General features: G+C 35.8%; 1 protein-coding gene across 2 annotated transcripts in view; it reads left to right on the plus strand.

Moving 5' to 3' along the window:
* The window catches only part of PTPRK (protein tyrosine phosphatase receptor type K), a 568933-nt gene that overhangs the window by 114166 nt on the left and 430010 nt on the right, over window positions 1-24757 (plus strand). For both annotated transcript variants that reach the window (XM_080807221.1, XM_080807222.1), the window contains exon 2: window positions 10949-11071. In XM_080807221.1, the coding sequence (XP_080663347.1) occupies window positions 10949-11071 (123 nt within the window). The remainder of the gene's footprint in view (window positions 1-10948; window positions 11072-24757) is intronic.

Consider the following 24757-nt stretch of genomic DNA (forward strand, 5'->3'; position numbering starts at 1 on the left):
TCCCAGACTTCACATGCTGTCCTCACGTGCTACCGCTTTTAATCTGTTATTCAAATCTTATTTGCCAGCTTCTCAACCCCTCGTATTTGGAATTAGAAATTTCCAGATTTTTATGTTTCCTTTTGAAGAAATGTGTTTGCCTTTAATCAGTAAACTGTACAGTTGGATAGATTTAAAGTCAGTCATTATGTTTTAGAGCAAGAACTGAAGGGAAAATTAAAATAAGAATGTTAAATAAATGGGATATAAAGCTTCAGCCAATCTAAACATGATGAGACAAGGCTATTGCAAGTCTGTAGGTATTATATCTACTGCTCTGATCTGCATGGAATTTGGAACAAAAGAAAGTTAACTTCTTATCTCTATTAAATTACTCTTCTATGCCCAGACCTCTTTTCTGCACTGAAGCACTTTTTAATATTTTTGAGTTTCATTTGAAATTCTAATATTGGCAGAGTCAACATCTTTAAAATATTTTTGTTATGTAAGAGTAGTTAGATTGTGGTAATTTATATTTTAGGAGTTCTACTGGGGAGTAGCATGAGTTTCTGACATACAGCTGAGTCTGTTACCATACAGCTGCTTTATCTTTTCACAAAAGCCCATGAATGATGGGATATTGTTGTAAGCTCATTTTCCCTCTTCTAATCCTCCAAATTATTGGCCATATTACTCTAAAAATTTCATGTAAGTGTAAAACAAGAATAGAGATTTCACCTACATGTTTTGCTAACTAAAATTCTAACTTAATGATACCTTAGGTGTGTATAGCATTTAGCTTTAATGCCACAGGATATTGTGGAGAGATTTTTCAAATTAATTGGCACAGCATTCCTATGTAGTAGGTGGAAGTCGAAATGGGAAAGTAAAGCCAAATTGGGTGTTTTTTTAGTTGGTATAGAGATGAGAAAATGAAGATACAGGCAGGTCTGAATCTTGTATTGAGTGTAAAATCTTACTCAATATTTTCCCAATTAAGACTCTCTCTATTGGGGCACCTGGGTGGCTCAGTCGTTAAGTGTCTGCCTGCAGCTCAGGTCATGTTCCTAGGGTCCTGGAATCAAGCCTCACCATTGGGCTTCTTGCTCAGTGAGGGGTCTGCTTCTTCCTCTCCCATCTCAAATGAATAGATGAGATCTTTAAAAAAAAAAAAAAAGACTTTCTCTGTTAGGTCAGAATGGCCATTGACTTGACTTACATGTCACTTAAATATCTGTGAGTAGCAGTGTTTTTTGCTACTTGGGAAATCTTTATTTTTCGTGGCGATTCCTCTGCGTAAACGCGGGCACTCAGCTGAGAAAGGAACCTTGAGAAGAGGGAGTTATTTTGACTCAGGCTGCCGCACTGGTTTGGTCAGAAGTTGATAAAAGACTGTAGTAAAATTTGTACCAGAATTTTGGTTAAAGCCTGGAATGCTTACTTTATGAGGAAAGGGACAGAAATTCCTGACAATATGGTTTCTGGCATCACTTCATATTAATGGAATGATTTACTTGTGGGTTGTAGGAGTGGCTTGTTTGCTGTGGACCTGGCAAGGTGCCAAACACTGTATAAATGATGCTTAGAATGAGAGGAAGTGGTTAATGCAGCCAGTATCAGTAGTGTATATACAGAATGAAATAACGACACCCAACTTTCTTTATCTAAATAAAGATAATGGCAGAAAAAACCATAATTTTTCTTTTAAGAATGTGTTTTGGAAACTATGGAAAACTTGGGGTGCCTGGGTGGCTTGGTCAGTTAAGCATCTGACACTCGATTTTGGCTCAGGTCATGAGCCAAATGATCATGATTTCAGAGTCCCGAGATCCAGCTCTGTATAGGGCACATGCTCATTGCGAGTCTGCTTCTTCCCCTCACTGTGCTCCTTCCCCACTCAAATAAATAGACAAATAAAAACTATGGAAAACCCAAACATTGACCTGTATGCCTTATATCTTACACCAAGTCTAGAATCATTTTGATAAGAAAGGGGCTTCATGTTAATGAAATTTTTTTTTTTTTTTACTTTGGGATGCATTTTAATTATTTCCCTAAATTAGTTGATTATCATTTCCTTGAAGTGTATTTCACAGTCTTACGAAACAGAATTGTTGACCTTCTTAAAATGTGCTTGGTTGTATTTAAGATTCCTTTGCCAGTCTGATATAAATCTTTAAATTCAAAGCCTCAAAGCAGATCTTTACCCTTCCTCTAGGAGGGTGGGTTGTGGAATTCGGTTTTACATGACTTCAGCATTTCACAGAACTCCCTTCATAAATGAAAAATGGTCTGTTACCCATCATGCTTGAGCTGAGTCAGGAGCAAGGGCTGAAATAAGCCAGGATGTTTCTGATATCGCTCAAGTAGAACCCACCAGCAATCCCTTCATGAGAAACAAAACAAAACAAAGAAATGTTTAAGTGTGAGCTTGGGTGGTTTTCCAATTTTACTGAAATGTAAATATGGCTTCAATTGGGAATTTTATTTTTCAGTACATTTACTCTCCATTACTTTGTTCGATGGGTTTGTCTAGATTGTGTATCTAACGCTAAGCAAAAAAGACGAGATTTTACTGGGATAGATACAAGGATAAAAAATAAGAAGAGAAATTTGTGTAAATACACTAATGATCTTGGGTAAAACACCTGGCTTTTAAACGTAGGATTAATGTGAAGGCTACTGTAAAAATTTCCAGAACAAATAGCTTTTAATTTATTTTAATGTTTTCAAAGATAGAAAAGCTGCTTATTTATACCTGTTTTGGGGGACATGAGGTGAGAAGTAAATGTTAAGCAAGGAGGATAGGACAGTGTTGTGAACATATGAATTCTCAGCTTGAAGTGACCCTATTTCAATAAAATTCTTTGCCAAAGTTACCAGTTAATCAGCTAGGCTATTATAGCTCTATCCAATAAAGACCCTTTCCTGTCGGTGGCATTAAGCCTGAGAGACTTCGATATGTGATGTGGTTCAAAGTTCCCTATGTTTTATGTTCAAATGATGGAGCACTACCATAACGTCCTATGGGTGGGATAGGTAATGTGCTCTGTGTTGAGTAATACTGTGAGGATTTGACCAGTGGAGGGAGCTGTACTGGGTGATTCGGAAAATACCTAATCTCCCCTGATTTTGAGGAGCCATTTAATTTAGGGAGGTTAAGAGTAAAGAACCTAACAGTGCCCAGGTTCAGATCTTGGCTCTGATAGTTTCTTGATCTGTGACTGGGCAATTTTAATTTTTTTCTACTATAAGGTGCCTTTCATTAATATATTCCTCTTATATTTAAATAAGCCTCTTTTCATGTGTGATATCATTTCTATGGCTCTTTGGCACGTAATCATCCATTAGCTCCATAATGAAGTTGGATGGTCACATATTGCCAGGCTGCCCATGTCTGTCAGAGGCTTATTTTTGGACTTCATCTTGAGCCCTGGAAATTAGGTATGGAAACTTGGACTGCTCACACCTATCTTCTGGGTCCCCTCCCATAGTGGACAGGTACTCACATGTATTTGAGACAAAGGATTGGTAGTCGCCCCCCCCTTTTTTTTTCATATCTATCTACTCCTCTGATTCATACAACTACTGTTCATTTTATTTCATTTATAAAAAGAGCACTGGATTAGTGATCCATAGAATGAGATAATGAATGATTGAAAGAGTGTGATTGTTCACACATACTATGCATATAAATATTTGCATGTCTGTATGCATGTAGAAACTGAATCATGATATAAAATATATTTATTTCCCTTTGTGTCTTAAAAGTTTGGAACCCAGACTAGAGGACTTTGAGAGTTTCTTTGGCATTTCCATATTCTCACTTTCTGACTTGAATCTCTGCCCAGTCATATAATCTGATTTGGTTTCAGATGTAATTCTGTCATTCAAACTCATTCAGTTCAGTTCCTGGCTGTGGACCACTGCTGCTTGTCTTGATATATGGGGAAAAAAATTCAGTACTGTAGAGGTGGTGCAGAAATGAAAGACCCTTGGTTCTAAGCTTTTAACCAGACTGTATATTACATATAATTTTCAAGAATACTTTGGGCACCTGGGTGGCTCAGTTGGTTAAGCATCTGCCTTCGGCTCAGGTCATGATCTCAGGGTCCCAGAATCAAGCCCCACACTAGGCTCCCTGCTCAGTGAGGAGCTTGCTTCTCTCTCTCCTCCTGCATGTGCTCTCTTTGTCCCTATCTCTGTCTCTCTCTCTCTCAGATAAATAAATATCAAAATAGGGGGGAAAAAAAAAAGAAGCAGCAGCTTATGAGCAAAGTGATCTAAACCAGGGGTTGCTGAACTATGGCACAGAAGTCAAATCCATTTTGCCACCCATTTTTGTAAATAGAAGTATAATTTGAATACCACCATATCCATTTGGTGGGTATTCTCTGTGGCTGCTTTCTTGCTTCAGTGACATATAGTTGTGACAGAAATGGTATGGCCTGGGTGTGCCTGAGTGGTTCAGTTGGTTAAGCATCTGGCTTTGGCTCAGGTCATGATCTTGGGGCCCTGGGATCCAGCATCGCTGTGGGCTCCCTGCTGAGCAGGGAGTCTGCTTCTTCCTCTCCCTTTACCCCTCCCCTTGTTTATGCTATCTCTGTCTCAAATAAATTAAGAAAAATCTCTCTCTCTCTCTCTCTCTCTCTTTTTAAAGATCTTATTTATTTGATTAACAGAAAGAGAGATCACAAGTAGGCAGAGAGGTGGGCAGAGGGGGAAGGGGAAGCAGGCTCCCTGCTGAGCAGAGAGCCTGATGCGGAGCTCGATCCCAAGACCCTGAGACCATGATCTGAGCCCAAGACAGAGGCTTAACCCACTGAACCACCCAGGTGCCTCAAGTTATAAAATCTTTAAAAAGAAAAAAGAAAACGAAAAAGAAATGGTAAGGCCTGCAAAACTGAAAATATTTATTAACTTGTTTTTTACAGATAATATTTGCTGACCCCTGATCTAAAGGAAGGTATTTCCTAAGTGAAAGCATATCTGGTGATGGTATTATGGTAATACTGCCTTTATGGAAATGCTTTCAACTTTTTGGGTAAATTATATGGAAATTGTAAGTTTCTGGTTTAGGCTTTAGTACTTAGATATGTGCATAGGTTTGCATCTGTACAGCATATATAGATAATAAACTCAAGAATGAGACATGAGAAAAGAAGGCTACTGTTAACAGAAAACTTGTTGAGTGTTAGGGGCTTTACATGCATTATCGTTAATACTGATACAATTAACTGTACTGTAGCTATTATTGTCTTGATTTTCCTGGAATGGAGATTAAAGCTCATAGAAGTAAAATAGCAAAGCTATGTATATGTTGAATCTTCACTCCTTGCTGTGTCTCAAAACTGCCTCTCTCCTACCACCTAAGTGGTGTGTGTGTCAGTTCCTTGAAATTCCTCAAGTTTTTTTTTTCTTTTTAAGGATTTTATTTATTTTTATGATAGAGAGACAGCACAAGCAGGGGTAGCAGCAGAGGGTGAAGCAGACTCCCTGCTGAGCAGGGAGCCCGATGTAGGGCTTGATCCCAGGACCCTGGGACCATGACTTGAGCAACTGATTGAGCCACCCTGGCACCCTGAAATTCCTTAAGTTTTATCCATTGAAATTTAGGAGATTTTAATATTGCCTCTGCAAAGATGGAGGGGAGTGAATTTGGGTTTATTATTCTATTCTGGCTAATTCAGTCTTATTAAAGGAAGATTACTCAGTCAGATTTGCTTTGAATCACAGACAGTGGGAATAGAAGTCTTACAAGCTAAATAGTGTTGGATTATATATATTAAACATATATTCTTGGCTAGAAATGGAACTTTAGGGATGAACAATTAGATAATTTATGGGTGTGTTTGAAATGAGCTCTTCTCTGATCATTAAGAATCATTTGTATCTATCAATAAATGATGGGTTTGGATTTCCACAAATGTGTTTCAAGTTCTTTTCCTTTATGAAGGAACTAGGCTCAAAAAATATTTTCACATACTAATTAGTTACTAGCAGGGTAAAAGACTTTTTTTTTTTTTTTTTGATCTGAAGTAATTATCTTTTAAGCAACTCTTTTACATGAATTTTCTAATTTTCTTCAGTAGATCCTCTTTAGTATTGAATCAGAGCAATGTATTACGACCAGTGGCTCATATTTATGCTCCCAAAGGCATTTGTACTTTGCATCTATTTGGATTTTTTTTCTTACTTGAACTTCAGTACTTAAATTGAGAAAAAAATGTTGCTTATTTTTAGAGCAGATGTAGACTACCTAAACATTGCTCCTGGCATTGTTAATTCTTATTTTGTAACTTCAGTGGTCCCAGAATTGTAAGAAAAACAACAAAAAAGTCATTAAGATAACCCAGTAGATTTCAGAAGAAATAAGAACTTTATATAAAAGCATTAATTTTTACCCTTTTTCCAATAATCTGTTTTTCTGGGAATAGACTGTATTGACTCAGATTATATGTAGAATTAACATTTAAGATATTTAGTAATAAATTCCTTTTCTGTTCTTCTGAATTTTTTTGTGAAATGTATTGGCCTCTTTGTAATGAATTTTGGGGATTATATCAGTAAACTTATATTATGGTTTTGATTAGCATAGATAAAGATGATCTATTTATAAAGTTAGTTTAATTCAGTATTCCATGTGTCCTAATGTAACATGTGTCAATCTTTGTTTTTGTTCTTAATGGAAGAAGGATCATTTCAGAGTTGATGATCACTTACATGAGCGAATTTGCATTACAGCTTAATTCACAATTGGAAAAGATTGTGTCCATTTTTGAAGACCATTAACAGCTGTGCTAAGGATATTGTGTTTGCCAACATATTTTGTCAAAGAGTTTCTCTTTTTAAAACCTTGTTATTCTAAACTATTTAAGAAAATAAAAAGAAAAATAATCTGTGTCTTCAACTAAATGAAGTTTGTTCTTTATATATAGTAAAGAAACATGAAAGAAAATTTCATATGTTTCTTGCTATTCTATTTAGTCAGGAAATTAAGACTGGATGCAAGTGCTCTGGAGGGGGAGAATGTGAAATATCCTAGTACAATATCTTTTATTACTATTATTTTTTAAAGATTTATTTATTTGTGTGTGAGAGAGAGAGGGAGCAAGTGAGAGGGAGCCCAGGCGCAGGTCAGTGGGAGGAGGGGCAGAGGAATTGGGATGGAAAGTCCTCAAGCAGACTCCCCACTGGGCAAGAAGCCTGGGGGGCAGGATTTAATCACGGGACCCTGATAGTATGACCTAAGTCCAAATCAGGAGTTGGTTAACTGACCCTGAGCCATCCCAGCGCCCCTAGCACAATATCTTTAAAAAGAATGCCGTTTACAAAATGCTCAGAGCTGTCCGGGGCCCTATTGACTTTTTATTTTTCTCCAGTTATTTAAATTTTATTTTTTTAATTTAATTTACTTATTTTTAATTTTTTGAAATTATTTTTCTCCAATTTAACTTTGTTCTAAATTAACCCCAACACTGGTTTTTATTGAAAAGTTTGACATCAGAGAAGACTGAGTTTAGTATTCTTTCTTTCATCAAGTCTGTCACCATCTGTTTAAATAAAGAGTCAAGGGGCACCTGGGTGGCTCAGTGGGTTAAAGCCTCTGCCTTCGGCTCAGGTCATGATCCCAGGGTCCTGGGATTGAGCCCCGTATCCGGCTCTCTGCTCAGCAGGGAGGCTGCTTCCCCCCCTCTCTCTGTCTGCCTCTCTGCCTACTTGTGATCTCTGTCAAATAAAAAAATAATAATAATAAATAAATAAATAAATAAGGAGTCAAGAGTTTAAATGCTGAATGTTTAGGCAATATCGTTTTGGGGTTGTTTCTTAGTACCAGTCCTTTCAGTGAGCATCTTAGGAATGGAAAGAAATTCAGGCAATTCCAAATTAGCTTGATTTTTATCTTTAGGTGAGCAGTTTGCAAATCCCTGTAAGTGGATTGCGATAGAGGAAGCTGACCATTGCAGCTGTAGTTAGATGATTGATTGGTAGGGAGGAATTAGCAATCTGAAATGGCTCTTCAGAAGTGATTTTCCTCCAAGGGTCAAGGAACTTGTGATTGTGGTTTCTCTGACATGATTTGCAGATACTCATTGTGGTCTTACTGGTGGCAAATACAACAACTGAAATGTAGGCTGCTTCCTTGATTTTTCATCTCCTCTACCTAAAGTTCTTTCACATTTGCCTCTTTTTGTTGTGCCGTATAGTTCAGAGAAATGTTAAGTTCATTTGTTATGTTTTTATGAATTAGAATCTTGCTAAGATGCTTCTCCTTTAAGTAGATTTTAATGCTGTATATAAAAGGTGTGTTGAACTCAGAAACATGTGTAGAGAAGACAATGTATTAGAAGACTTTGTGTTATCAGACTTTCTAGTGAGCCTTAAATGGTAAACAGGCCTTGTATATAACAGGATTACCTCAGGGTGTATTTTCTTGTGTTATCTGTTACGTGTTATCTGCTGTAAGGTTGAGCCAAACATTCTACTTCCATTTTCCTCCATTCCTCTTTAAACTATGCATGACTATTAGAGTTGTTACTACTATTATTGTTGTTGCTGTTATTTTTAGCATGGCTTGAATTTTTTCCTACTCCTGGATAAAATTCTCTGATGTCTTCAGTACAACTACAGATTAAAATCTAAGCATTTTATGTGTAAAATCTTTCATATTTAGTTGTATTTCTGACTGTCCCCTACATACTTTTCTTCATTTTCATAACACAGACATTTTTGAGGATATTTGAGATCCCCAAAGTCTCATGTTTCTTTAGTGTTGTATGCCTTTGCTTTCGCTTTTTCTTTAATTTTGGTCCCATTGTCATTCTGGCCCAGCATTATCTTTACTTGCCTTAATAGGCCTAAGGACATGCAGCCTTCTCTAACCCGCCCTGGTGTAGGTAGCCAGTTCATTTGTGTTCCTTTGACCTTGGTCATACTGTCATTATCCTTCATAACACATTGCGTGTGTGTGTGTACCTGTGCCACTATGCATTCATCAGGCCAGGAGCAGTTTTTTGTTTTTGTTTTTTTTTTAAATTTCCTGTCATCTAGTTCAGTATACAGTATTAAGTATTTACCCTTGAAATATAAAATACAAAAAGATTTTTAAAAATTTTTATGAGAGATTTATTGATATGCCCTATGTGCTGCAAAGATATATGGTACATCTCAGATTAGAATTTATTGTAAGCTGCAGTAGTAAAAATCATCTTTTTGAAAATTTTCTTATCAATCAAGTCAAATGGACTAGTAACTATTTCCAAAACTCTTGACTGATAGGGCAGTGATGTGCAACAACAAATAGTAGGGGTTGACCCACTTCTTTTGTACAGATACTTCCAGTGGTTATTACTAGTCAGAATCCTGGAGTCTAAAATTAACCATGGCTATGAAGGGCAGCAATTAAGGTCATTTGTCTTCCAAATGAGCCAATGTAGGTTCCATTGGTAATTTAAATTTATATACAAAGGCCACTCACACTATTTTAAAGGGCAGTCGGGGCCCCGAAGGCTTATGTTACAAAGTAGTAAGTCATTTTGGGCTTATGATAGCAAATTATATCTTGAGAAAAACTTTCCCCTTGCTATGTGAAGATGCATTTCCTAGCAACCTTTTTTTTCCCATTGATTAATTTTAAATTAAGACGTACATCATTTTCCATGAAAGCATTTATAAGAGGCTATTTTAGGATATTTAAAAGACATTATTAAGCTTTCAAGCTACTGAAGTTTGATTATTTTAAAGGATTCATGTAGTCATAAGAATGATTCAAGGATGCCCACATTGATGGTCTGCTTTAAAAAACGGTTATTAGGGCCATAATGTCATCTGAACATATCTGATCTTGCCTTCTTGACTTATCTCCATCATTGGTGAGGAAAGCGATTTTTTTTTCATATATAAGCTGCAAACTTTTCTTTAAAAAAAAAAAAATTCCTTGTTTATGGAGAAGAATTTATAGGCCAGAAGTTTAACACTCCGTAGTCTGCTGTTTGGTCAGAGAATTCCCTGAATTTCTTCACAGAGATCCCCATGGAAGCTAATCAAATAACTTACTTGAAAGGAGACAGCTTTTTGGTTTTTCTCATTAAACCCACTGCTGAATTTTCATTAGTTCTAATCCATTTTCTTTCAAGATTAGACATACAGGCCAGTTCTTATTTTCATGAAATGAATAAACTGAGTATGTTGAGTTTTGTGTGCCTGTATATGTACGTTGAGAAGCAAAAGTAATCATTTTACTTCTGCCATAAAATTACCCCTGGGGGGGGCAGGAAAAATGATTGATATAAAAGGGAAAGGCTACCTCCATTTATTTTTTTGAAAAAAGGTTATTAAATAAAGTGGTAATGGTGAGAGTAATTACAGGCTAAATCTGATCAGTTTTACGTTTTAGTTTTTTCCCTCCTTTTAAGTCATAAGTGTGTATGAAAGTAATCTAAATAAGGTATAGGAGAATGAATGTTTCACTGACCTCAAACACTTATAGACGCTTTAAAGCTTTATTTGTTTCATTTGCTACTTCAAATGTTCTTTCAAAGTGTTCTTTTCAAGCAAGGAGTTTGGTAAGATTTAAATATTAACTTCACCTTTTTGAACTTGCATCATGAAAAAAGACAATTTTTACTTTTTCCCTTCTCCACACCAAAGTTGTTAAAATCTATTTAGACTTCAGGGGGTTTGCATATTTCAGGAAAGCTTCGCTATACAAGTATCTTTTACTATTTTTAGTCTTTCAAAATTTGTGCCTTAGCCTTCCGTCTGAGGCTCAAACTGGTTTCTTATTCAAACAGAAACTACTGATAGAAATTCATTTTATGTGAAAATTTAAGGGAATAGTCAAAAACAGGAGTACCAATTATTATTGAGTGCCATTTTACATATTCAGAATAATCTTTCCTTCTCCAGCACATTCTCAGTTTTTAGCAAATCTGTATAGAACGTAACAATAATTTTTCTCTTCTCTTAGGTGGCTGTACTTTTGATGATGGTCTAGGGGCCTGTGATTACCACCAGGATCTATATGATGACTTCGAATGGGTACATGTTAGTGCCCAAGAACCTCATTATCTGCCACCTGAGATGCCTCAAGGTGAGAATCATTCTTTTTACCCAGTATTGAGGGAATGGCTTTGGAATATGTATCATTTTCTTACTTTAGGTGTAACACAATCATTTGTTACAGTAAACTACTAATGGGCAAGCTACTTGATCACGCCTAAGAGCCTTATTTTTGTCTTTGCCTTTCCCGCAATAACTTTTCTATAATCCTGTATTCTTCAAGAGTGCTCACTATATTTTTGTTAAATCTGACTGGAAAAATATAAGTATTTGTGGTTCTTGTTTTTTATTTAAAAAAATTTTTTTTAAGATTTTTATTTATGTATTTGAGACAGAAAGATACAGAGAGAGCATGAGCAGGAGGAGCAGGCGTCCCACAGAGCCAGGAGCCTGATGCTGAGCTTGATCTCCAGACCCCGAGATCATGGCATGAGTTTTAGAAGGCAGAAGCCCAGCTGGATAAGCCACCCAGGCGCCCCTGGGGTTTTTTTTTTTTTTCCTATTTAATAAAAAGGCAAAATGTAAACAAAACCAAGAAAAAAACCCATAAAAGCATAGCCAACAAAATTCTTTTAAAATAACCTAAAATGGAAGATCAATTTACTTAATATCTATTCAGTTAAATGACATGGCTTTAGTACAATCAGACTGAAAGGAAGGGTTTATAGTCCATGATGGGGAGAAGCCTTATCTCATTGTGGCTCTGCTCTCAAGTATACAAGTGGCTCTGAGGAGAGGCAGCCAGGACCCAAAATTGTCAAAGGGAGGAGGAGGTCTTTTCTGGGTAGATTTTAGATAAATAGGGCTGTGCCCTGTTCATTCTCTATCTAGACTTTGATATATCCTTTGATTTCTGGTTTTGTGAAATAATGCATCTTACTGGTTAAGCCAGTCTGAGTTGCGTTTTCTCTTACTTGTGAAAAACACATTAATGTACAGTAGCCATCTAGATGTATTATTTTATAATGCATCATTTATTAGTACTATCAGATTAATATATATGCCTTCAGTTCTACATATTAATTTGGGGTTAATTCCAAACTCTGTATATGTATGTTCAGCAATAATTTATTAAATTGTAAAAATTAAAAATGTCAACAGGAATACTAAAATATAATATTAAAAAGCATGAACTATTTTCCTTCTAATATTTAGAAATAAATAGTTTATACCTATACATTATATATAATCATGTATATATAATAATATACAACACAATATTTAACAACATAATATATTAATATGCCATGTAGTAATATGTAATCATTATGCAGTTTTATACATAATCATATGTATTTGATAAGCTGATTACCTATTGCTGATAATTTAAGTTTTAACATGTGTTTTCAGTACTTTTATTATGATCTTTTTAAAATTTAATTTAATTTTTTCAGTGTTCCAAGATTCATTGTTTATGCACCACACCCAGTGTTATTATGATCTTTTAAAAATACTTTATAATTAATTTTCTGCAAATTTAGAAAGACGTTCCTGTCGTGAGTGAATTTTAGAAGTGACAATTTTAGGGGCACCTGGGTGGCTCAGTAGGTTAAGCCTCTGCCTTCAGCTCAGGTCATGATCTCAGGGTCCTGGGATCGAGCCCCACGTCGGGGTTTCTGCTGAGCAGGGAGTCTGTTTCCCCCTCTCTCTCTGCCTGCTTCTCTGCCTGCTTGTGATCTCTGTCTGTTGAATAAATAAATAAAATCTATAAAAAAAATGAAATGACAATTTTAGACTGGCCACTGGAGATGAAAATGTCAATTCAGGTGAACCAAGGAAGAAAGTTCTATCAATAGCATTTCTGAATTTACTAAGTAATCTGATGTATAGAGCCAAAAAGCTGAAAAATCAGCAATAAACGACAATACACCACAAGTGCACAAAGTAAACAAAACCATACCTAAAAATTACATTTCCCAATTATGGCTCCAGAAAAGAATACAGTAACTATATTCTTTGACAGGTTTTTATTGGTCCCCCCTCTAATGTGTATTTTGAGAGTAAGGTAAATTAAATCTGCTTTCTATTTTAAATTCTCACCTTCCTTGGCTGAGTAGGCAAGTGGTTATCTCAGAAGCTGAACTGAGCCATAATTTTCTTGCCAGAGGAATAAACTGGTACTAGGTGGCTGACATCCTTTGCTTCTTATGTATGTCTCCTGTGTTGCCAGCAGACCCATTTAGTTTTGTGCATAGGTGTGTATTTATCTTTCAAAGGTACAGAACTTTATTTTCTTCATACATTTTAATTGAAGAAACTCCTGTAATATTTCACCTGAGTTTTCTCTGTGGTATATTTAGAATTTTTTTTAAATATAAAATTAAAAGGGGTGGGCTGGGATGCACACATTTTGACTGTTTATCATCAGAGAATAATCAGAAAGATGTTGATTTATGGAAATGTTACCATTGTTAATTACCACTGAAGATGGATAATGAATAGCTGAAGAGATACTGCTCAGATGACCTTGTTGGCTCACCTTTGATGAACAGCTTAATCGCTGGTTAGAGTACAGGATGATATGCACAGAAAATGAAAGTGTTTGAAATTCAGCCACATCTTCCAATTAATAGGACATTAAGTAATTAATCATGCAGAGGAGGGAAAAGGTCATGGCTACTTTAGTTTTGCCAAATGTGACTTCTATTTGGTCTTTAGGGAGAGTGAAAGAAAGCACCCTTGTGTATCTTCTTTTATTGCTCTCTTTTTACAATAGATACCATTTTTTTCCCCACTTCCCTTCTGATATTTCTTTACAATGCTTCTGATATATTTTTAAAAACACTGTTCATAACAAAAGTTAAAACAAAAAGGAGACATTTATATTTATCCTGTTAAAATTTTATGAAGGGTCCATTTATTTTCAAATAGATAGTCAGGCATGCTTACTTGTTTCATTTATTAAACAAACAAACAAACAAACAAAAACTCTCAAACCTTTGGCAACCCTTAAGTAAGAAGGCTAGGTCTCAGATGTAAACTTGTTATTGATCTATTGAACTCTCTAGACAGCACTTGGACATTGTTAATTGCCTTCTATTTATTGACTTTTTGGACTGGAAACATAGAAGGAAAGAAGACAGATTGGGTGGACAAATAGACTAGAATAATAGAAGAATAGAGATGCGTAGGAAACAAGAAAAAGGAAAGAAGAAAATTCTTTCTTAAAGACATATTGCTATCAATAATTGTTTAAAATATTCTTCCGCAGTTCCTAGCCCCAACACTCCCTTTGTCAGGTGACCATGGTGGTGACTGAAAGGCCTCCTAAGTGCATTAAAAATAGTATGCAAAAGAATTAATTTGGGCCATTTAGTATTAGGGTAAAGGCCAAAAATCATAGGAAAATATGAGCACCTCCTCAACTCAGTCACCAAGGATATGTGAACTATATTCACAATGAGAAACTACTACACACTCAGCAGGAAGATGAAAATCAGAATTTCAGGTTTTGTAAGAGTATAGAGCAAGTGAAACTCTCATATACTACTGGTCAGAGTATAAATCTGTACAAGCACTTTGTACAACCTAATGACCTAGTAAATCCATTCTTGGGTATAAGCCCCGTAGAATTGAGTACACGTTCTCCAAATGACATGTGCAGGAATGCACCAGTGTTCATAACATGCTCAAACTGAAAGCAATGCAAGGATATCGCTTAACAGTGCAGTGGATAAATATGCATTTATGGTGGTGCATTCATCTTGGGGAATATTACACAGCAATGTACAGGAATGAACTGTTGCCATATATGATATGAATGAATTTCACAAACATCACGTTGAAGGAAAGAAAGTGGACATAGAAGAATATGTACCCTATTTCATTTATATAAATTTCAAAGATAGGTAAAACTATTGGTGATGTTAGAAGTCAGGGTGTTATTTACTTGCAGGAGGGGGTGGCAGGGGTGAGGGATTATTAGTGCTCGGAAAGTGGCATGGTGGGCCTTCTGTTTGGGCAATAAATACTGTATTTCTTGTCTGGATGGTGTTTTCATGGGTATGCCCAAACTGAAAAATCATTGAGCTGTATATTTATGACCTCGGGACTTTTCTCTATATATCTTATTTATTAATAAAAAGTGGCAGAAAATAAAGCAAAATAAAGCCAGTGTTCACAGGGATGCCATCGGAAAACCGAACTAATAATTAAAAATGTTATAGATTAAAATAAAAGATGTATCATAGGGCATCTCAAATGGACTCAAACTCTTTTCCATGATTCTGGATCTGCACCCCAACATTCAAAGAAACTGTGGTCTCTGAGCATCTCTGAGCCTTTGTATGCTCTCTTCCCTCTGATTAGACAGTTATCTGTCCACTTATCTGCTCACCAAATTCTTACCCATCCTTACAGTGTCTATTCAGCTTCCATCTGTGTTGGAAAGATTTTTCTGATTGGCTTAGAACTCATATTTTTTCTGTCCTCATATCTGAATGTTTTCCACTGCACTTTGTACATATTTCAATTGTAGCTGTTAGAGTATCATCTTTGTATATGTCATTCTCTCCTCTAAACTATAAGTTCTTCGTGAACATAAACTGTATTTTTTTCTTCGATTTCCCAAGACACTATTTCATTTTATTTAAGCAAAAATGTCAACTTATATAATGTTTTTTAAAATACTTTGGTTGAGGATTAAACAAAATTTTTCTTTCGCTTGCTAAAAATTTAACTGAATAAAACAAATGCCCTAGTTCTGGGACATTATATTCAGTTCAGATTTTAATGTGATTAGAAGATCATCATATAATTATTAATATATGGTTTTTGCCTTTGTAAATGATTTTACCTATTTATTTCAAATATAATTTTAAATGTTATTAATACTACCAAGAAGGAGCTCCGTTTAGGTTTTCTCTCTCTCTCTCCTTTGTCTTTTGCATGTCAGATTCATCTCAATCTTTTATTCCAGAAAAGCCTAGAATGAGAATGAGAGATGTTACATATAAGTAGAAATTATTCTTTGATCTCAAATACATCTGTGTCTGTGACCTTCTTTGTCAGATATTCTTATGCTTATGACCTCATGAAGCAAACTCATTTGACCATTTTGCTATATGTTCTGCCTAGATCTGAGATTGGGGATCATAATTGACTTCTCAATACATTTATCATCTACTATAACTGCTTTTTTTTTTTTAAACACCTTTTTGTAAAATGACTAATTGAATTTTAGTTTAGAGTCTCTAGAGTACCCCTTTGGTAGTATTTAAAATTATGACTATGTTGTGTCTCACCTTTAGTCTGGTACTTTTCACTAATAATAATGTAAATCAGTATACACACTTCCTTCCATAAAATGCATACATGCTATGTAGACATTAAAAAATAAGACTCTCTGTCATTAAATTAATCTGAAGACTGAAGTAGGAAACCATTCCTCCTTTGTCATAAAACCTAGTGAGGTGTCATTCATTAGTTTAAGAACCTATTAGATCTTAATTCTGCCCCCTTGTCAAGCCCCCAAACTAAAACATAGAGAACAAATTACACAGAGAAGGGTGAGGAATGAACAATGCTGTTAAGAAATGTATCTTTAGGGGTGCCTGGGTGGCTCAGTGGGTTAAAACCTCTGCCTTTGGCTCAGGTCATGATCCCAAGGTCCTGGGATCGAGCCCTGCGACGGGCTCTCTGCTCGGCAGGGAGCCTGCTTCCCTTCCTCTCTCTCTGCCTGCCTCTCTCCCTATTTGTGATCTCTGTCTGTCAAATAAATAAATAAAATCGTTAAAAAAAAGAAATTATATTAATTTTTTACATTTAGAACTGTGTATCCCACCCCCCCCCCTTTTTTTTAATCTCAGAGTTCAAACATGAATTATTAGCCAGGTTGTTAAATAAAAGTTGCCTTCTTCAAATATTTATTTGGAGAGACTAAATGTGTTTGTGTATTTAGTAGGGAGTGTGCATGGTTCACATGATTGTGTGCCTGGCTTTCTTCTAATAGTGTGATGTTTAAAAGTCAAATAAAACATTGAGTTCCACAATTTGATTCATATGATAACATTTTATAGGTTATACAATTGCAGCTAAGTTTTCTATGCTAAGATGATAGTGTCTTAGTTTTATAGGAGAGGTCTTAAAGTCATAATTTACTAAACAGTGTTATTATGTATGCAGTGATTCACATTTTTATATACCTCTAGAGAAATTTCAAGGGAGTTTTTGCATTGACTTACCATTTCTAACCTATAAGTCTATCTCTGGGAACCTTAATCACTTATAAAAATCAGTGGATCACCTGCCTAATCTTTTCATCACTCTATTATAAACAATTGATAGTAAGACACAGGTTTCTACAAGGTCATAGCTGCCAAAATCTCACACATCTGAATGAACAGAATTATTTGACAGCAAATTTACCAAAGTCAAAGGATGGCAGAGATGGTAAGATAAAGTTGTATACAGTGTTGGTATATGGTGTTGGTTAATAGAGATATTAAGTTGTAGTATTGTGGCTGATTTTGTTTGTGTTAGAGGATAAAGCAAATCAGGCCAAAATGTTGGTTTATTTTCTTTTTGTAGTCTAGTTATCATTGTCTATTAATATGACTAAAGATAATGTGTGTATGTGTGTGAACCTGTGCAGTTGTCTTAAGGAGAATTGAGAGATGGATAGTAGAGTGGAGACGAAAGACAGGGAGACGAGGACAGACAAGAGAAGAATAAGAGAATAGCTTAACATCAGTTCATTAACACAGATGGGAAAACTTTTAACTAGTGGATATAGGCATTAGATTCTTTTTTTTTTTTTTTTTTAAAGATTTTATTTACTTATTTGTCAGGGAGAAAGAGAGCACAAGTAGAGGCGAACAGCAGGCAGAGGGAGGGGCAAATGGAGGGAGAAGCAGGCTTCCTGCTGAGCGAGGAGCCTGATGCAGGACTCAATCCCAGAACCCTGGGATCATGACCTGAGCCAAAGGCAAATGCTTAACCAACTCAGCTGCCCAGGCATCCCAATAGACATTAGATTCTGAGAAGGTGACAGAGCCTGAAACATTACAGGTTTAAAACTGTAAGGCCATGCATCATTTGATGATTTTCAGTTTTTTCTTTTTTAGTACTAGAATTATTTTTATGAAAATAATATTTCCCAGTACTCACATATGTAAAATCAGCCGCAAGGAGCTAATGGTCCTAGAACCTGTTTGCTTTGTGCTCCCTATATCCCTACCCTTACCCCCTTCTCCACTACCCCAGCTCTATCAAGATGGCTTCTGTGAAAAACAGTGATAGAAGTCTCCAAGAGACACTCTGCAAACAGTGGTTTGGTGCACACTCAACATAAAGTGTTCAGAGATGAAGGTACTTACTACTATTGACTATGACTTGTTAGTGGCTTACTGGGTTTTACTATACTAGGGACATGATATATTTTCTTAATCTTCACATGAACCCTACAAATTAGTGACATTTTAGAGATAAGTAGAGTGAATAATTTGCTTAAAGCCCCCCAGTGATGGGATTTGAAATTAGGTTCATGTGTCTAATATCAAAATTACTCTTGCCACAGTATCATCCTGCTTTGTAATCATAGTGTAGCTGATACGTTTCCTTGAGTTGCTCATGAACATTTAATCCACTGTATAATGAGGCATCTATTTTGATTTTTTACTGTTTCATCTAAAATACTATTTCTGAAATTTAAAAGCTGTAAATGACTATCTCCTTTTTAATCTTTGCATGAAATGGACTCTGAGATTTGTTTGGAATTGAGACTGTCAATCCCTAGGGAGATACTTTGTCCTCTCTTTGATTTACCTGTATGTTATTTTTAGTGATTTGATGAACACTTGCCCCATGTCTGTCTAAGCAGACCTTTGGAAACACCTATATTATCTGCTGTCTCATTAGAGCACATATGACAGAAGAAAAAATAGTGGACTACAGGAATCAGACTAAAGTTTAGGGTTTGAAAATAATTTTAAGACTTTGTTTGTAGTGGGGTATTTTAGGACTAGAATTATGGGCTTATTTCAGTGTGTTCTTCCAAACCATGTTATCATGTATCTGTTGGTGTTTTTGCCCTCAGCACGGAGAAGATAGTTTACCACATTTGAGTTGCTTATTAAAAACAGTGGGAGTTGAAGGCAGTGCAGGGTCAGAGAGAGAAAAGCAGTAATGGACTTCATGAAGGGTGAAACACTTCTTGAAGGCTGGTTTTTAATGTAAGGACTATTACCCTTGTGGACATAAATGCAGCATGAAGAATGTCTAAATTACTGTGGACAGAAATGGCGTGCTGAGACAGGGATATTTTCCTGATATTTCAGGTACATAATGTATCAAAGTTAGATATGTCCTAATATATCTCAGTGGAAGAAAACAGGTTAGCATTAAAGAAAGAAAGAAAGAAAAGAAAGAAAAAAATTAATACTGGTGTCAGGCTAGAGAAGTTTCAGCCTTTTAAATGGATTAGGATAAGAATACAGAGTAATTTCAAAGACTATACAGGTACCTTTAACGTACCTTAAAATCAATACATAGTCCAAAGAAACAAAATTACTTTTCCTTGGGGGAGTGTGACTGCAAGTGCCGTGATGACCTTATACTTTTACTCTCCAAAAGTAAACTTGCCTCATGGTGGCTAAGAAATTCTCCTAGTCCCAGTTTAAAAGCTTATTATCTTTCAAACAAAAGAAGAATACCAGGAAAAGAAAAGTCTACAAAAAGAACAGATGATAAGTAATTAAATTAGAGATTATTTAAAGAATATGTGATGTTGCTTATCTCATAGTTGATATTATAAAAAATGTAGAGCTCTGCTTATGTACTTATCATTACATAAAAAGATGCTTTTTAAATCTCGGAGTTTTGTCAGTTTCCAAATCTAATTTCTGCTGAGCGTACTGCGGTATGTTGTACAGACATATTCCCCTTCCCTCAAGGAGCATGTTATTGATTGGGAAATATCTCTCAGCAAAAAAATGAATGTCTTCTATACTTAGAGTGCCTGACACCTTATAAATGCCAGCAGCATCATGAACTCTTCACCTAGGGACATAGATTAGAGAAATAGGCTGATGTGCTTCTTAAGCAGTTGATGAGAAGAAAATTAAATAGAAAAATTCCACAAACTTCATTTCATATATTTCTATACCTTCTCCTTTCCCCCTGATTTTAGATAGTTGGTGAATTAAGTAGGAAATTGGAATGTCAATTTGGCTATTAAAAAGTTATATTTTGAGTGTATGATTTTTTTTTTTGAAGATTTTATTTATTTGTCAGAGAGAGAGAGTACACAAAAGCAGGCAGAGAGGCAGGCAAAGAGAGGAGGAAGCAGGCTCCCTGCCGAGCAAGGAGCCCGATGCGGGACTCGATCCCAGGACCCCAGGATCATGGCCTGAGCCGAAGGCAGCAGCTTAACCAACTGAGCCACCCAGGCTCAGTTGTATGATTTTATCCAAGCCAGGTTAGATGCTTTCCTGACCACTTTTACCTAATCTCAGGCATTTTTTTTTTTTTAAAGATTTTATTTATTTGTCAGAGAGAGTGAGCACAGGCAGACAGAGAGGCAGGCAGAAGCAGAGGGAGAAGCAGGCTCCCTGCTGATCAAGGAGCCCGATGTGGGACTCGATCCCGGGACTCTGGGATCATGACCTGAGCTGAAGGCAGCTGCTTAACCAACTGAGCCACCCAGGCGTCCCCTAATCTCAGGCATTTTTAAAAAATACTGCATTTCACCTAATTTTTCTTTATTTTATTTACTTTTTTTTTTTTTTTAAGATTTCATTTATTTATTTGAGAGAGAGTGAGTGCATGAGCTGGGGGTAAGGGTTGTGAGGAGGTAGAGGGAAAAGTAGATAACTCCTCACTGAGCAGGGCCCAACGTGGGGCTGGATCCTAGGACCCTGGGATCATGACCTGAGCAGAAGGCAGATGCTTAACTGACTGAGCCACCCAGGGGCCCCATCACTTAACTTTTATAAAAGCCCTCTGAGGTATGTATTAACCTTACTCTATAGATGAAGGAAATGGGGTTCAGAGAGGTGAAATAAATCGCCAGAGATTTCATGCCTTGGGAAAGTCAAGGTTAGGAATCTAAGTATGTACAGATAGAGGAGGAAAAGATCCAGCTTTTGAAGTCTAAACAAGTATAAGTAGAGATCCTTCTTTAGAGACTACAGGAAAAAAAGCTATAGGGCTGACTTGGAAGTATGGTCAAAGTTGAATCTCTTATGCTTTCTCCAGCTCCAAGTAATGAAGAGCCCAACTTAAAATGCCTTTAAACAATAGGGAAAGCTGCTTTCACATAACAAAAGGTCCAGGATTGGCTTTGTTGGCTTTGTCTATCTGCTTCTCCATTTTGATAGGTCATCTTTTTACTTCGGGCTAGTTACTTTCCTGGGTTTCAGATCTGTAGCTACTCAAGTTATTAATTTCAGAAATGAAGAAAAACAGGTCATCTCTTCATTATGTCTGTTTGTTTGTTTGTTTTTTGATAAGCATAAAGAACTCTGAGGTGTCCATCAATAGATTCATCTTTTTGTCTAATTGGCCAAAATTATGTCACCTATCCATGCCTAAACCAATGAGTGATGGGGACAATAAGGCGTGATTGGCTTTTACTTCCAGACCCATCCGCCTCTCCCAGCTGGAGATGAGGTTAAAGTCAGTGCCAGCTTCCCCTGAGGCTCATGGCTGGCCAGATTGTAATGGAATAAGAATGGGGTGGATATTGGGTAGGTAAACAATAGCACCTGTTACAGAACTATTCAGTGTAGATATAGTAAGATGACTATGTAGGTGGTAGAATTTTGAGGCTGTGGAATTTAGAAGAGTGGATGAATAAATCATTTATTAGAGCAGCATGACGTTCTCTAATGCATTGTCAGCCTAGTGTCAGTTTTTCCTTTATTTCAAAGCATTTATTGGATCTATAACTCAAGAAGTGGGAAATCTTCATGCCCTCAGTAAATTTATTTTAGCTTTCTCACGTGCAAATGTTACTATTGAGAGTTTTTTTAATTCTCTCCTGTTTTGCCCTTGACTTTTATGAAATAGAAGAAATAAAGTAACATACTTTATAAAAAACTCAAAACCTAAAAGTGAGTCGAGTATTATATACATTGGATGAATGCATGATGAAGTTATATTTAATTTATTAATGAGGGAACCAGCAGTATAATATATCTGGCTCAAAAGACTGTAAGAACAAGGGAAGCATTTATAATTCACTGAAAGAAAGAATGCTGGGATAAGATTCCTACTTTTATACTAAATAGATTAATGTCCAACAGGGCAGTAAATCTGAGATCCTTAAGGTTGTCTTCACTATAAACAGGCGTCATTTGCTTCTCTACTAGATCAGATTTATTTGCAGGGCTATTATTATAAGTATCATTTGTATTACTATGAACTTTCTACAAATTAACATTTCTTACAGATTTATAAATTATCTTAATCAGTAGTGAATAGTGGCTCCGACAAATTTACATGCTCTTAGAGTAAAGGATAAGCAGTCATTTTTTTTTTGTCTACTTCCAAGGTTTGTACTTTTTCTCCTTCCGTTTTCCTCTTATGATCATAAATACTCTCCAATGATAAATTTGTATAAAAACAACAACAAAAAAGTTGATTAAAAAAAAGATGATTTTTCTTTTCCTTTCTTTTCCTTCTCCTGCTGCTCTTTATCCTCCTTCTTCTTCCTCTTCCTTTTTTGGTCTGATTCATTTACATAGGTACAACAAGAAGTGTTTACTGACAGATAAAAGCTTCATAGCAAGATCAAAATATATAGTATCTAGTGCATTGGAAAGTTAAACAGCCAGTAAAGGCAGAAAATTAGCTTCTGCTTGGGAATGTTATTAGAAATCTAGGATTGTATTTTTAATAACTTCTGTCACTTGAAAGTTTTTAAAAAATTGCCCTTATTTACTCTTCTATCCAGAAACTAAGAAACCAAACTCAAATTATTCATATCTCCTAGGTATTACCCGAAGTACCTGTAAATGTGGATAAATTTCTATCTGTGTCTCAAATCAGCTGGGATTCCTAGCCTGTCAGAAATTGATCTTTCTTTCAAGCAGAGAACCTGCAAACTCAGACCAAGTAGTAGATCTGATTACTGAGGAGGTGTTGTTAGGCATTGGTTCCACATATTGTTACTTTGGAGGGCTTACTATGTTTGTTTTAATAAGCACTATTCTTAAATATAACACTCCATAAAATTTGAACATTTTGGTTACATAGTTCATTTGTCAGATTACATTCCAGTGAAAAGGAAGAGCCTATTCTTGTATTTACCATTAACGATACCCAAACAATAAAGAAACTTAGATAAAGAATGTATTCCTGTATATCTGAGTGGTCAGTGGGAACAAGCTACCATTTCAGGTTTTAAGAAAACTGGGTTAAAGATCAAGACCATTAAAAATATACCAATAATCTTCCAAACAATTCCAATTAGATTTCCCTCATTAGTTCATTAATTTAGGCTTAACAAATTCATTGTCCCTTTAATTTCAGGATAGCATTCTGCTTCAGGAAGTCATTATTCATGGAAATTCTGGCTCTGTGTCCTGGTATGGTGTTACTAATACGTGTTGTCAACACGGAAGCGTATACCCGTGAGGCTAGTCCTTGAAGACATTATAGAAGAATCTATCTTAGTCCATTCATTCCCTTGAGACCATTAGTTGAGGACCCAATTTCTAGAGCCTATAGCTTTTAGCAGAGGCTTGAGGCAAAATATGGGAAAAAAGCATAAACCACTTGCTATTAAGACTGAATGGCTGTGATTAATATATTGCAGTAACCAATAGTACCTGAGTGGAGAAGAGAACAGTTCCCCTTTGGGATACTGGACTTAACTATTTCATAAGGATTTGGTTGTTGTTTCGCTTGAGGGTAAGGAAATACGGACAGTGAGGGTAGTAACAGATCTCAGTTTCTTCCTATACATTGTATTATCTTGGGCATGTATTTTATTTTAATAACATTTATCTGAAGAAAACGTACAGAATGTTGAACTTTTCTGATTCAAAGCTCTTCCTGTGCAATCCTTACAGTGTTGTTGAGCTAGTTAAAAAATGTAGAGCATACCAAACTTGAGTTTTAGTTTCCCTGGTCTTATCAGGTAAAGGACCATATCTTTATGGTTGTCCAAAGTTCTAGAGGGAGTTCCACAGTTTATAAGAGACTTCTTGATACTAAAATTTTTCTGAATTTAGGATCTTTAGCAGGCAAAATCTAAAGTTATTACAGGAGATTGGACACATGATTAAGATAGTAGCATAGGTACCTGAGAACAAGGAATATTATCACTATACTAATATTATCATAATAGTAACTGCATTAATATATTAATTGTATTAATATTTAGTATTTAAAAATAAAATAGATGATAACACAATTTTAAGAAAACTTAGCTCTTTCAGAAGTAATGAAGTTATGTTTGTTCTTAATAATCAAAACTATAATAAAGTCAACATAATGCACAAAATGTTGTTCTAGAGAGATACAGAACCTCTGCTCAAACAGAACGTTAAGATTAATTTTTACAGCCTCTTGTTCAGAGGAGATTGAGATTACTAAAATCAATTAATTATTTTAACAGAAAGAAGACATAATTACAGTCTGGCATTAATGTAATATCTCGCATTAAAACCTTTAAAAAATGTAAAAAAGCCTATCAAAACTTTGTCAACTTTGACAAAAGTTTTAACACAGTTCCGTGCTTCTTTTCAGGGTGCATTACTTGTAAGTATTATAT

The sequence above is a fragment of the Martes martes genome, assembly GCF_963455335.1.
Source record: "Martes martes genome assembly, chromosome: 6".
Classification (NCBI taxonomy): domain Eukaryota; kingdom Metazoa; phylum Chordata; class Mammalia; order Carnivora; family Mustelidae; genus Martes; species Martes martes.